General features: G+C 46.1%; 1 protein-coding gene across 1 annotated transcript in view; it reads left to right on the top strand.

Moving 5' to 3' along the window:
- LOC121567117 overlaps positions 1-15355 on the top strand; it is a 51628-nt gene that overhangs the window by 12755 nt on the left and 23518 nt on the right. The window contains exons 6-11 of the mRNA XM_045219978.1: positions 1226-1252; positions 1568-1769; positions 3537-3736; positions 4395-4434; positions 13281-13307; positions 13623-13823. Of these exons, the coding sequence (XP_045075913.1) occupies positions 1625-1769; positions 3537-3736; positions 4395-4434; positions 13281-13307; positions 13623-13823 (613 nt within the window). The 5' untranslated portion in view covers positions 1226-1252; positions 1568-1624. The remainder of the gene's footprint in view (positions 1-1225; positions 1253-1567; positions 1770-3536; positions 3737-4394; positions 4435-13280; positions 13308-13622; positions 13824-15355) is intronic.

Genomic DNA, 15355 nt, shown 5'->3' with positions numbered 1-15355 from the left:
TGGGACCAACACTTTACATGTTGCGTTTATGTTTTTGTTGAGTGTGCAGTATATCGTGCGTGCAACCAGTCCTTTAACAAAACTACCCCGACCAGAGGATACTATTGTCAATAGGCGCTAAAGGTAGTTAGCGTCTATGAATGGGCTAGATATAGCCTACCGATGATATGGTGTTATAAGACTGAATAATTTCAATATGTTTGGAGGAGTGTGTCTTTGGTAACCGGACAAGAGGTGCTCTTTTGAAATGGGGATGGATACAAGCCGAATGGAGTATCCTATGCACTGCAGGTAGGCCTACAGTGTGTGAATTGTGAGTAATACAAAAGCCTCACGAGTAGACCATTTAGAAACCTTTTATGGATACGCTACTTGGCTAATGGATGGCCAGGATAAGAAAGACACCAGACGCATTGCTTTTGAATCTAGCTTTCGTTATAGTAGGGTAAGGGTAGCCTACAAGGGCTCAATCGAAATGGAATACAAGCAATTCTTACAGGAAAATAACATAATTGTTTTTAAATATGAGTGTCACCGGATCATCTCATCTCTTCTTCCATGATGAGCAAATAGCCTACATGGAGGAGTTTTTACGCACATTCAAAATAATAACAGGATCTGGCTAAAATAATGTAGATTAGCCTAGATAGATGAAAATAGGATGGCCCCAAACTTGATCTTTTTAATAAAGATTTATTTGAAAGTGGTCTGATGTGCCAAACCCTTTATGATAGTCTTGTCTACTTGGCGAATGCATTGGGCAGGACAAAAAAAGCGCCTTTATTGAGAGGAGTGGAGGCTATGCTTGTTTTTTAAATAAATGTTTTATCATAAACATTTAGTTTTTTTGTTTCTAAATACGAGCTTTACTGGTACAAAAAGCACATCCCTCTTGTTCCATATGCAAGCGTTTTTAAGGACACACGTCAGATAATGCCACTCCTCACACCTCAGCGCAAGCAAGCTCATATAAAACAGGTAAATTACCAATCCTGGCGCTAGGGTTTGAAAACAGAAGAGTGACAGCATTAACAGGTCGAAATTGCAAATGAGCATGCATAAAATAGAGCCCAAGAAGTATTACTTTCAATTTCCAAAAATAAACACAACATTCTAATTTTAATACAGTCAATTTTTACTGGGAAGGAGAAAATAGAACAAAAATAATACTACTAAGTAACCTAATGATGTGTGTAGTAATGATTTCAAACTTTTTTTTATACAGGCAAAATGGCAGAGTCCAGTTTTCATAGTAAGTCAACATGTTACTTTCTCAGATGCCATTGGGGTTTTTTCTTGCTTAAATATACTTGATCAAAAACTCCTTCATAGTGAGCTTTTGCAGTGCTTACACTTAGAATGTGAGCAAAATATCTGTAAGTGTGCCCATCATATGAAGGTCGATGTGTGGTCTAACATTTCATCAAAATATGTCAGTTATAAAGTTGTATGTTGTTACAAAAAGTAGCCGAGCTGATACGCCACCTTTTTTACATAAACCAGCTGCACTAATGATCAAGGTCATGGAATTAACAATACAGGTTCCATCTGTAATATCCTGTTGCAGGTAATCCAAGGATGAGAAAATTCTTCACTGTTGTTAGTGGCAATACCTTGGCTTCTCATGAGGACTTTTTTGAAACAACTCACCATGCAACAAGACTTTACTGAAGTGAGGACCCTGGAGGAGAGTGATGTCATCATGACTTTCTGTCCTATCGTCAGTCGTGCTGGGACTGATATTGAAGCAGCACTGAAGGAGATACCAAGTAAGAAGCAAAGTTATTGACATATACTGCGTATCTGAAATGTTTTATATCAAATCCATGTCAGTGTTGACCTACAGTGAGGGGAAAAAAAGTATTTGATCCCCTGCTGATTTTGTACATTTGCCCACTGACAAAGACATGATCAGTCTATAATTTTAATGGTAGGTTTATTTGAACAGTGAGAGACAGAATAACAACAAAAAAATCCAGAAAAATGCATGTCAAAAATGTTATAAATTGATTTGCATTTTAATGAGGGAAATAAGTATTTGACCCCTCTGCAAAACATGACTTAGTACTTGGTTGTAAAACCCTTGTTGGCAATCACAGAGGTCAGACGTTTCTTGTACTTGGCCACCAGGTTTGCACACATCTCAGGAGGGATTTTATCCCACTCCTCTTTGCAGATCTTCTCCAAGTCATTAAGGTTTCGAGGCTGACGTTTGGCAACTCTAACCTTCAGCTCCCTCCACAGATTTTCTATGGGATTAAGGTCTGGAGACTGGCTAGGCCACTCCAGGGCCTTAATGTGCTTCTTCCTGAGCCACTCCGTTGTTGCCTTGGCCGTGTGTTTTGGGTAATTGTCATGCTGGAATACCCATCCACGACCCATTTTCAATACCCTGGCTGAGGGAAGGAGGTTCTCACCCAAGATTTGACGGTACATGGCCCCGTCCATCGTCCCTTTGATGCGGTGAAGTTGTCCTGTCCCCTTAGCAGAACCCCCCCCCCAAAGCATGTTTCCACCTCCATGTTTGACGGTGGGGATGGTGTTCTTGGGGTCATAGGCAGCATTCCTCCTCCTCCAAACACGGCGAGTTGAGTTGATGCCAAAGAGCTCGATTTTGGTCTCATCTGACCACAACACTTTCACCCAGTTCTCCTCTGAATCATTCAGATGTTCATTGGCAAACTTCATACGGGCCTGTATATGTGCTTTCTTGAGCAGGGGAACCTTGCGGGCGCTGCAGGATTTCAGTCCTTCACGGCGTAGTGTGTTACCAATTGTTTTCTTGGTGACTATGGTCCCAGCTGTCTTGAGATTACTGACAAGATCCTCCCGTGTAGTTCTGGGCTGATTCCTCACCGTTCTCATGATCATTGCAACTCCACGAGGTGAGAACTTGCATGGAGCCCCAGGCCGAGGGAGATTGACAGTTCTTTTGTGTTTCTTCCATTTGCGAATAATCACACCAACTGTTGTCACCTTCTCACCAAGCTGCTTGGCGATGGTCTTGTAGCCCATTCCAGCCTTGTGTAGGTCTACAATCTTGTCCCTGACATCCTTGGAGAGCTCTTTGGTCTTGGCCATGGTGTAGAGTTTGGAATCTGATTGATTGATTGCTTCTGTGGACAGGTGTCTTTTATACAGGTAACAAGCTGAGATTAGGAGCACTCCCTTTAAGAGTGTGCTCCTAATCTCAGCTTGTTACCTGTATAAAAGACACCTGGGAGCCAGAAATCTTTCTGATTGAGAGGGGGTCAAATACTTATTTCCCTCATTAAAATGCAAATCAATTTATAACATTTTTGACATGCGTTTTTCTGGATTTTTTTGTTGTTATTCTGTCTCTCACTGTTCAAATAAACCTACCATTAAAACTATAGACTGATCATTTCTTTGTCAGTGGGCAAACGTACAAAATCAGCAGGGGATCAAATACTTTTTTCCCTCACTGTATGTATCTAGCAAGAGGCTAATTATCTGAATGCTTTATTTGTTAGCTTTTTCTCATGCTAAACATTTTATTGTCACTTTCTAAACAGCTGGTAAACGTGTTGTTTTGGTGGTGCTGCATCATTCCTTCAACCCAGACTGCACAGTACCTAACAGTAGCATACTGGTGACCAGACATGATATACTAACAGTGGACTGTCTGTTCCATGAGAACCATGGACTACTGGACTGTCCTCGCAATAAAGAAGCAGTCGCTACGATTTGGAGGAGTCTAAACATACAGCCAAAGGTAATTTACCCTACCAACAACCTACATGTACTAAGGGTACATTTCTCTCATACTCCCCATGCATACTTTTGTAATGTTTTTTTATTGACCCATTCAAATGTTTCATATCACCTATACAGTATACAAATATGGAGCACAGATTTCACCTAAATGTTTTATTAGTCAGAGTCTGATAGTCTTAGAGTAATGGTTGCTAGTTAAATGTTAGTTTTTTACTGTATTTGATGCCACAATACAACTGAATGAGAAAATCAAACCGCTGTTTTTTATCTGTTTTTATATTTTATAAATTAGCAACAATTTCTAAAAACCTGTTTTTGCTTCGTCATTATGTGGCATTGTGTGTAGATTGTATTTTATTTTATTGAATACATTTTACATTTTTACATTTATAGTCATTTAGCAGACGCTCTTATCCAGAGCGACTTACAGGAGCAATTAGGGTTAAGTGCCTTGCTCAAGGGCACATCGACAGATTTTTCACCTAGTCGGCTTAGGGATTAGAACCAGCGACCTTTCGGTTACTGGCACAACGCTCTTAACCACTAAGCTACCTGCCGCCCCATGTCATACATGTAGTATCAACTCAGCTGCCTTGCATTTTCGCCTAATGTCCCAACACAGAATTTGCATGTCCTTTGTCATCTCATAACATCAGGTACAGGATCTGATGACTGAAGGGAGAAGCAAGATGACTGGTGAGTCTGATTTATACATCTCAGTGATTTTTTCCAAACAAGTGCAGAGACTGTCATTTTTGATTTCATATGAATTAAACATTTTAATTACTCTGCCATTTTTTAAGTCATGTCACCCCGTCTTTGTCTTTTCCTAAATAAGTCTATTCAACACACCATCGTTGTTAGAATCTTGATATCACCAACAGAGTTTGTGTTATAAGCAGTTTTAGGAGGGAGGGCAAGTCAATTTCCCCCATTCCTCTTTTCCCCAACCCAACAGTTTACTGCCATCTGACAATGGCCCATCGAAACTACACCTAAACTATATCAAAACTAATTTCACACATAGGCCTATAGTAATAGATGAAGCCTAACAAATCAATGCTATCTAGCTAGCTAAGTTTTTCTTCGTTGGACCTTTGTTTACAATGTATGCTATTTCAGTTTGTGTAGTTGTTGGTTTAGCTTTCTGTAACTTTGTAGAAAGTACGGTGTAATGAGCATGCTGTTTAATCAGCTTCATGATATACAGTGGGGAGAACAAGTATTTGATACACTGTCGATTTTGCAGGTTTTCCTACTTACAAAGCATGTAGAGGTCTGTAATTTTTATCATAGGTACACTTCAACTGTGAGAGACGGAATCTAAAACAAAAATTTAGAAAATCACATTGTATGATTTTTAAGTAATTAATTTGCATTTTATTGCATGACATAAGTGTTTGATACATCAGAAAAGCAGAACTTAATATTTGGTACAGAAACCTTTGTTTGCAATTACAGAGATCATATGTTTCCTGTAGGTCTTGACCAGGTTTGCACACACTGCAGCAGGGATTTTGGCCCACTCCTCCATACCTTCTCCAGATCCTTCAGGTGTCGGGGCTGTCGCTGGGCAATACGGACTTTCAGCTCCCTCCAAAGATTTAAAGCTAAACTCCAGGATCTTGAGATGCTTCTTACGGAGCCACTCCTTAGTTGCCCTGGCTGTGTGTTTCGGGTCGTTGTCATGCTGGAAGACCCAGCCACGACCCATCTTCAATGCTCTTACTGAGGGAAGGAAGTTGTTGGCCAAGATCTCGCAATACATGGCCCCATCCATCCTCCCCTCAATACGGTGCAGTCGTCCTGTCCCCTTTGCAGAAAAGCATCCCCAAAGAATGATGTTTCCACCTCCATGCTTCACGGTTGGGATGGTGTTCTTGGGGTTGTACTCATCCTTCTTCTTCCTCCAAACACGGCGAGTAGAGTTTAGACCAAAAAGCTCAATTTTTGTCTCATCAGACCACAAGACCTTCTCCCATTCCTCCTCTGGATCATCCAGATGGTCATTGGCAAACTTCAGACGGGCCTGGACATGCGCTGGCTTGAGCAGGGGGACCTTGCGTGCGCTGCAGGATTTTAATCCATGACGGCGTAGTGTGTTACTAATGGTTTTCTTTGAGACTGTGGTCCCAGCTCTCTTCAGGTCATTGACCAGGTCCTGCCGTGTAGTTCTGGGCATATCCCTCACCTTCCTCATGATCATTAATGCCCCACGAGGTGAGATCTTGCATGGAGCCCCAGACCGAGGGTGATTGACCGTCATCTTGAACTTCTTCCATTTTCTAATAATTGCACCAACAGTTGTTGCCTTCTCACCAAGCTGCTTGCCTATTGTCCTGTAGCCCATCCCAACCTTGTGCAGGTCTACAATTTTATCCCTGATGTCCTTACACAGCTCTCTGGTCTTGGCCATTGTGGAGAGGTTGGAGTCTGTTTGATTGAGTGTGTGGACAGGTATCTTTTATACAGGTAACGAGTTCGAACAGGTGCAGTTAATACAGGTAATGAGTGAAGAACAGGAGGGCTTCTTAAAGAAAAACGAACAGGTCTGTGAGAGCCGGAATTCTTACTGGTTGGTAGGTGATCAAATACTTATGTGTCACAGTTCCCTCAGCCAGAACCCAGAAGCAGACCAGGACAAGGAGAGTTGAACGAAAGTGAGGGTTTATTCGGATACAACAAAAGGTGCAGAATAATCCAGGGACAGAGCGGGCGGCGTGGATGAGTAGTTGGGGGTGCAGTATAGGTCCAGTGATGGCTCGGCAGCCGCCGACCATCAGGCAGAGGTGGGGTGAAGGTTCCGGACGTGTGACTGCAGGTGGAACAAAAACGGAGGTAAGGACACAAAAACTCAACAAAGTACAAAATAACAAAACTCACGCTAGATACTCTGAACTGATACACAGATACACCTACTGTTCATGGCTAACGATCCGGCAGGAACTGGATGTTGGGCCAGAGCCTAAGAAAGGTGCTGATTAGGCCCAGGTGTGCAGATTGCTAATAGGAAGCAGGTGCGGAAACCAGAGCGCTCCCCGGAGCGTTCCCCGAACCCTCGGGAAACTGGAGATTACGACCAGACCCCGACTCAGACAGCCGGGATCGTTACAGTACCCCCCTCCGGACGAACGCCACCGGGCGGACTCCCGGAGCGCCAGGATGGAGGCGGTAAAGTCCCTGATGAGATCCGCATCTAGGACCTGTCGCCGCGAATCCAACTCCTCTCTTCAGGACCATACCCCTCCCAGTCCACGAGATACTGGAAACCCCGGCCCCGCCGTCTGGAATCCATAATGCGACGCACCGTGTAGGCAGGACCACCTCCGATCATCCGAGGAGGAGGAGGAGGAGGCGGAGGAGGCAACAGAGGGCTGAGGAAGACAGGCTTGAGGCAGGAGACATGAAAGGTGGGATGGACTCTGAGCGTCCTCGGTAGTTTGAGTCGCACTGCCACTGGATTGATCACCTTCTCCACCACAAACGGACCAATAAACTTCGGTAACAACTTCCTAGACTCAGTCCGTAACGGAAGATCCCGTGTGGCCAACCAAACCCTATCTCCGATGGTATAGGTGGGAGCGGGGATCCGGCGACGATTCGCCTGGAGCTGATACCGGTCCGAACCTCTAAGGAGTGCCTTTCTGGCCCGATGCCAGGTCCGGTGGCAACGCCGAATATGGGCCTGAACAGAAGGCACTGAGAGCTCCTTCTCCTGAGAAGGGAACAGGGGAGGTTGGTAGCCATACAGGCACTGGAAGGGAGACATCCCAGTGGCAGATGTAGGGAGAGTATTGTGGGCATACTCAACCCAAGGCAACTGAGAGGCCCAGGAGGTGGGGTTGGAAGAGACCAGACAGCGTAGCGTGGATTCCATCTTCTGGTTGGCTCTCTCCGCCTGACCATTGGATTGGGGGTGAAAACCAGATGTGAGACTGACTGTAGCTCCAATGGCCAAACAGAAGGACTTCCAGACAGCAGAGGTAAACTGAGGGCCACGGTCGGAAACGATATCACTGGGCAAACCGTGGACCCTGAAAACCTCCCTAACCAGGATCTCGGACGTCTCCGAGGCAGAGGGAAGCTTGGCAATAGGCACAAAGTGGGCGAACTTGCTGAATCTGTCCACGATAGTCAGAACGACCGTGTTCCCCTCAGAAGCGGGCAACCCCGTGACGAAGTCCAGGGCCAGATGCGACCATGGACGCCCGGGGAATAGGAAGGGGATGAAGTAGTCCAGAGCTGGGCCGATTGGTACTCTTATTCTGCGCACACACTGGACAGGCAGCAACAAAACCCCGAGTATCCTCGGCCATGGCAGGCCACCAAAAACGTCTGCGAAGAAACGCCATAGTCCGAGCCACGCCGGGGTGACAAGCCATCTTGCTGGCGTGGGACCATTTGAGGACAGCAGGACGAACCGACTCAGGCACAAACAACCGACCGGGTGGACCGTTACCGGGACCGGGCTGAGTCCGAAGGGCCGCCAGCACCTCCTCCTCAATCTTCCACATAACTGCTCCCACGACGCAGTTCCGGGGGAGAATAGTCTCGGTCTTGGACCCACTCTCCTCCGTCTTGGAGAACATCCGGGACAAGGCGTCCGCCTTGCCGTTCTTAGATCCAGGTCGGAACGTCAGGACAAACTTGAATCGTCCGAAAAACAACGCCCACCTGGCCTGACGGGAGTTGAGACGTTTAGCCGATTGCACGTAAGCAAGATTCTTGTGGTCAGTCCAGACAATAAACGGTTGCTCCGCCCCCTCCAACCAGTGGCGCCACTCCTCCAAGGCAAGTTTCACCGCGAGAAGCTCCCGGTTACCCACATCGTAATTCCTCTCCGCAGGTGAAAGGCGACGAGTAGTAGGCGCAGGGATGGAGTTTACTGTCCGTGGAGCATCGCTGCGACAGGATGGCGCCAACTCCCACATCAGACGCGTCCACTTCAACAACGAACTGACGGGCCGTGTCCGGTTGAGAGAGAATCGGTGCGTTGGTGAATCGCCTCTTCAAATCCAGAAACGCTCGATCCGCCTCCGGATTCCACTTGAAGGTCCTGATGCTGGAAGTCAAGGCAGTTAATGGAGCGGCCACACGGCTGTAATCCCGGATGAATCTGCGGTAGAAATTCGCAAACCCCAAAAATCTCTGGAGCTGCAATCTCGTACCGGGCTGGGCCCATTCCAGAACCGCTCTAACCTTCTCCTGGTCCATCCTAATCTCACCCCTGGAGATGATGTACCCGAGAAAGGATGTCGTGTGGGCGTGAAACTCGCACTTCTCGGCCTTCACGAACAGGCGATTCTCCAATAATCGCTGCAGAACCTGCCGGACATGCTGGACGTGGTCGGAAGGTTCCTTCGAGAAGATCAGAATGTCATCCAGGTAAACAAACACGAAGAGACCGATCATATCTCTCAGGACGTCGTTCACCATACTCTGGAATACCGCGGGAGCATTGGTCAGTCCAAACGGCATCACCTGATACTCGAAGTGCCCCATCGGTGTATTGAAACCCGTCAACCACTCGTCCCCCTCTCTGATCCGGACCAGGTGATACGCATTGCGTAGGTCTAACTTGGTGAACACCGTAGCACCCTGTAAGGAGTCGAAGGCAGAACTCATCAAGGGCAGGGGATACTTGTTCTTGACCGTGATGTCATTCAACCCCCGATAATCAATACATGGTCGAAGAGAGCCATCCTTCTTACCCACAAAGAAGAATCCTGCCCCCAGGGGGTGATGACGAGGGACGAACGAGACCAGCAGCTAGGGACTCCTTGATGTAGGTCTCCAACGCCTCCCGTTCAGGTCGGGAGATACTGTATAACCTTCCCTTGGGGTAGACAGCTCCAGGGACCAGGTTGATGGCACAATCATATGGTCGGTGGGGAGGGAGTGACAGAGCCTTCTGCTTACTGAAAACTTCCCCCAAATCGTGATATGTCTCGGGAACCAGGGACAAATCTGGAGGTTTAGCCTCAATCACCTGACTGGGAACCGAATGGGGGCAGGCAGTCTTGAGACAGTTAGCATGACAATCCAGGCTCCAACTCGTTACCTTGCCCGTCACCCAATCGAACGTGGGATTGTGTTCCTTCAGCCAGGGGTATCCAAGGACCAGAGGAACATGGGAAGACGGCAGAATGAAAAATGAAATCATCTCAGAATGATTCCCTGACAACCGCATCTTAACCGGTTCAGTCCTCATCGTGATACGTGCCAGACTACTGCCGTTCAGAGTGGTCGCTTCAATGGCTTCCGGCAATTGCTCCTTGGAAAGCCCCAGCTGTTCCACCAACTCGGCATCAAGAAAGCTTCCATCGGCACCTGAATCGATAAAAGCGTTAAGCGCTAAGCTCTGATTCCTGTTCACAAGGGTAGCCGGGAAGCGGGGTCTGACAGAGGTACTGAGAGGTTGAAACTGGCTCGCTAAAAGTCCTCCCAACTTTAGCGAGCCGGGCAGTTTGACGACCGCAGGGAGCAAGTGGAGATGTAATGTCCCGAGCGACCACAGTAGAGGCAGCAGTTGGTCCTACGTCTATGTTGACGCTCCTCCTTGGTTAACCCGTGCCGCCCCACTTGCATGGGTTCAGAATCGGGAGAGAGGTCCTCTCCACTACTCCTCTGTGGTGGAGAATGATCGACGTGTTCTGGTCCACCACCCGACCCGACTGGGAACTGAGAAGCTGATCGATTGGACGGACCCCATTGCTTCTCCCTCCTTCGCTCTCGGACTCGATTATCCACCCGAATAGACAAGGCTACCAAGCTGTCCAGGTCACTAGGCTCCGGATAGGAGATCAACTCATCCTTGAGCTGCTCCGACAGGCCCTGGTAAAAGGCCGCTTGCAAAGACTCCTCGTTCCATCCACTCTCCACAGCCAACGTCTTGAACTCGATCACGAAGTCGGCCACGCTGCGAGTTCCTTGGTGAAGAGAAAACAGACGCCTAGCTGCGTCCCTCCCTCGGACGGAATGGTCGAAGAGCTTCCTCATCTCGGCCGTGAACCCCTGGTATGAAGCCATGCAGGGATCCTGTCGTTCCCAAACGGCAGAAGCCCACTCCAGCGCTCGACCACGCAGCAACTCAATCAAAAAGGCTATCCTAGCCTTGTCAGTGGCATAAGAGTAGGGCTGTAGATCGAACACTAATCCACACTGCATAAGGAAGGAACGGCATCTTCCCAGCTCCCCCTCATACTTATCCGGCGTCGGCACCTTGGGCTCACGGAGGGACACAACTTCAGAAGCGGCAGGCGAGATGGGTGAAACCGGTAGTGGGTCCTCCACCGGACACTGGCGTTGGTTCTGGACCTCCGTCAGGCCGGTAGAAAGGTTCCGAACTGACAACGCGATCTCCTGTAGTACCATGCTATGATGGCCCAACATCTTCTCCTGCTGGGTAATGGCATGGCGAACAGAGTCCAGGTCCGCTGGGTTCATATTTGGCCGGATCGTTCTGTCACAGTTCCCTCAGCCAGAACCCAGAAGCAGACCAGGACAAGGAGAGTTGAACGAAAGTGAGGGTTTATTCGGATACAACAAAAGGTGCAGAATAATCCAGGGACAGAGCGGGCGGCGTGGATGAGTAGTTGGGGGTGCAGTATAGGTCCAGTGATGGCTCGGCAGCCGCCGACCATCAGGCAGAGGTGGGGTGAAGGTTCCGGACGTGTGACTGCAGGTGGAACAAAAACGGAGGTAAGGACACAAAAACTCAACAAAGTACAAAATAACAAAACTCACGCTAGATACTCTGAACTGATACACAGATACACCTACTGTTCATGGCTAACGATCCGGCAGGAACTGGATGTTGGGCCAGAGCCTAAGAAAGGTGCTGATTAGGCCCAGGTGTGCAGATTGCTAATAGGAAGCAGGTGCGGAAACCAGAGCGCTCCCCGGAGCGTTCCCGAACCCTCGGGAAACTGGAGATTACGACCAGACCCCGACTCAGACAGCCGGGATCGTTACATTATGTCATGCAATAAAATGCAAATTAATTACTTAAAAATCATACAATGTGATTTTCTGGATTTTTGTTTTAGATTCCGTCTCTCACAGTTGAAGTGTAGCTATGATAAAAATGACAGACCTCTACATGCTTTGTAAGTAGGAAAACCTGTAAAATCGGCAGTGTATGAAATACTTGTTCTCCCCACTGTACCACACCTGTCAGGTGGATGGATTATCTTGGCAAAGCAGAAATGCTCCCAAACAGGGATCTTTAAAAATGTGTGCTCAAACTTTGAAAGAAATAAGCTTTCTGGGCATATGTAAAATTTCGGGGATCTTTTATTTCAGCTCATGAAACATGGGACCAACACTTTACATGTTGCGTTTATGTTTTTGTTGAGTGTGCAGTATATCGTGCGTGCAACCAGTCCTTTAACAAAACTACCCCGACCAGAGGATACTATTGTCAATAGGCGCTAAAGGTAGTTAGCGTCTATGAATTGGCTAGATATAGCCTACCGATGATATGGTGTTATAAGACTGAATAATTTCAATATGTTTGGAGGAGTGTGTCTTTGGTAACCGGACAAGAGGTGCTCTTTTGAAATGGGGATGGATACAAGCCGAATGGAGTATCCCTATGCACTGCAGGTAGGCCTACAGTGTGTGAATTGTGAGTAATACAAAAGCCTCACGAGTAGACCATTTAGAAACCTTTTATGGATACGCTACTTGGCTAATGGATGGCCAGGATAAGAAAGACACCAGACGCATTGCTTTTGAATCTAGCTTTCGTTATAGTAGGGTAAGGGGTAGCCTACAAGGGCTCAATCGAAATGGAATACAAGCAATTCTTACAGGAAAATAACATAATTGTTTTTAAATATGAGTGTCACCGGATCATCTCATCTCTTCTTCCATGATGAGCAAATAGCCTACATGGAGGAGTTTTTACGCACATTCAAAATAATAACAGGATCTGGCTAAAATAATGTAGATTAGCCTAGATAGATGAAAATAGGATGGCCCCAAACTTGATCTTTTAATAAAGATTTATTTGAAAGTGGTCTGATGTGCCAAACCCTTTATGATAGTCTTGTCTACTTGGCGAATGCATTGGGCAGGACAAAAAAAGCGCCTTTATTGAGAGGAGTGGAGGCTATGCTTGTTTTTTAAATAAATGTTTTATCATAAACATTTAGTTTTTTTGTTTCTAAATACGAGCTTTACTGGTACAAAAAGCACATCCCTCTTGTTCCATATGCAAGCGTTTTTAAGGACACACGTCAGATAATGCCACTCCTCACACCTCAGCGCAAGCAAGCTCATATAAAACAGGTAAATTACCAATCCTGGCGCTAGGGTTTGAAAACAGAAGAGTGACAGCATTAACAGGTCGAAATTGCAAATGAGCATGCATAAAATAGAGCCCAAGAAGTATTACTTTCAATTTCCAAAAATAAACACAACATTCTAATTTTAATACAGTCAATTTTTACTGGGAAGGAGAAAATAGAACAAAAATAATACTACTAAGTAACCTAATGATGTGTGTAGTAATGATTTCAAACTTTTTTTTTATACAGGCAAAATGGCAGAGTCCAGTTTTCATAGTAAGTCAACATGTTACTTTCTCAGATGCCATTGGGGTTTTTTCTTGCTTAAATATACTTGATCAAAAACTCCTTCATAGTGAGCTTTTGCAGTGCTTACACTTAGAATGTGAGCAAAATATCTGTAAGTGTGCCCATCATATGAAGGTCGATGTGTGGTCTAACATTTCATCAAAATATGTCAGTTATAAAGTTGTATGTTGTTACAAAAAGTAGCCGAGCTGATACGCCACCTTTTTTACATAAACCAGCTGCACTAATGATCAAGGTCATGGAATTAACAATACAGGTTCCATCTGTAATATCCTGTTGCAGGTAATCCAAGGATGAGAAAATTCTTCACTGTTGTTAGTGGCAATACCTTGGCTTCTCATGAGGACTTTTTGAAACAACTCACCATGCAACAAGACTTTACTGAAGTGAGGACCCTGGAGGAGAGTGATGTCATCATGACTTTCTGTCCTATCCTCAGTCGTGCTGGGACTGATATTGAAGCAGCACTGAAGGAGATACCAAGTAAGAAGCAAAGTTATTGACATATACTGCGTATCTGAAATGTTTTATATCAAATCCACGTCAGTGTTGACCTACAGTGAGGGAAAAAAGTATTTGATCCCCTGCTGATTTTGTACATTTGCCCACTGACAAAGACATGATCAGTCTATAATTTTAATGGTAGGTTTATTTGAACAGTGAGAGACAGAATAACAACAAAAAAATCCAGAAAAATGCATGTCAAAAATGTTATAAATTGATTTGCATTTTAATGAGGGAAATAAGTATTTGACCCCTCTGCAAAACATGACTTAGTACTTGGTTGTAAAACCCTTGTTGGCAATCACAGAGGTCAGACGTTTCTTGTACTTGGCCACCAGGTTTGCACACATCTCAGGAGGGATTTTATCCCACTCCTCTTTGCAGATCTTCTCCAAGTCATTAAGGTTTCGAGGCTGACGCTTTGGCAACTCTAACCTTCAGCTCCCTCCACAGATTTTCTATGGGATTAAGGTCTGGAGACTGGCTAGGCCACTCCAGGGCCTTAATGTGCTTCTTCCTGAGCCACTCCTTTGTTGCCTTGGCCGTGTGTTTTGGGTAATGGTCATGCTGGAATACCCATCCACGACCCATTTTCAATGCCCTGGCTGAGGGAAGGAGGTTCTCACCCAAGATTTGACGGTACATGGCCCCGTCCATCGTCCCTTTGATGCGGTGAAGTTGTCCTGTCCCCTTAGCAGAACCCCCCAAAGCATGTTTCCACCTCCATGTTTGACGGTGGGGATGGTGTTCTTGGGGTCATAGGCAGCATTCCTCCTCCTCCAAACACGGCGAGTTGAGTTGATGCCAAAGAGCTCGATTTTGGTCTCATCTGACCACAACACTTTCACCCAGTTCTCCTCTGAATCATTCAGATGTTCATTGGCAAACTTCATACGGGCCTGTATATGTGCTTTCTTGAGCAGGGGAACCTTGCGGGCGCTGCAGGATTTCAGTCCTTCACGGCGTAGTGTGTTACCAATTGTTTTCTTGGTGACTATGGTCCCAGCTGTCTTGAGATTACTGACAAGATCCTCCCGTGTAGTTCTGGGCTGATTCCTCACCGTTCTCATGATCATTGCAACTCCACGAGGTGAGAACTTGCATGGAGCCCCAGGCCGAGGGAGATTGACAGTTCTTTTGTGTTTCTTCCATTTGCGAATAATCGCACCAACTGTTGTCACCTTCTCACCAAGCTGCTTGGCGATGGTCTTGTAGCCCATTCCAGCCTTGTGTAGGTCTACAATCTTGTCCCTGACATCCTTGGAGAGCTCTTTGGTCTTGGCCATGGTGTAGAGTTTGGAATCTGATTGATTGATTGCTTCTGTGGACAGGTGTCTTTTATACAGGTAACAAGCTGAGATTAGGAGCACTCCCTTTAAGAGTGTGCTCCTAATCTCAGCTTGTTACCTGTATAAAAGACACCTGGGAGCCAGAAATCTTTCTGATTGAGAGGGGGTCAAATACTTATTTCCCTCATTAAAATGCAAATCAATTTATAACATTTTTGACAT

Source organism: Coregonus clupeaformis, chromosome 1 (genome assembly GCF_020615455.1).
Source record: "Coregonus clupeaformis isolate EN_2021a chromosome 1, ASM2061545v1, whole genome shotgun sequence".
Taxonomy (NCBI): domain Eukaryota; kingdom Metazoa; phylum Chordata; class Actinopteri; order Salmoniformes; family Salmonidae; genus Coregonus; species Coregonus clupeaformis.
The sequence above is the reverse complement of the archived record's forward strand: the minus strand, read 5'-3'. Positions and strand labels throughout refer to the sequence as shown.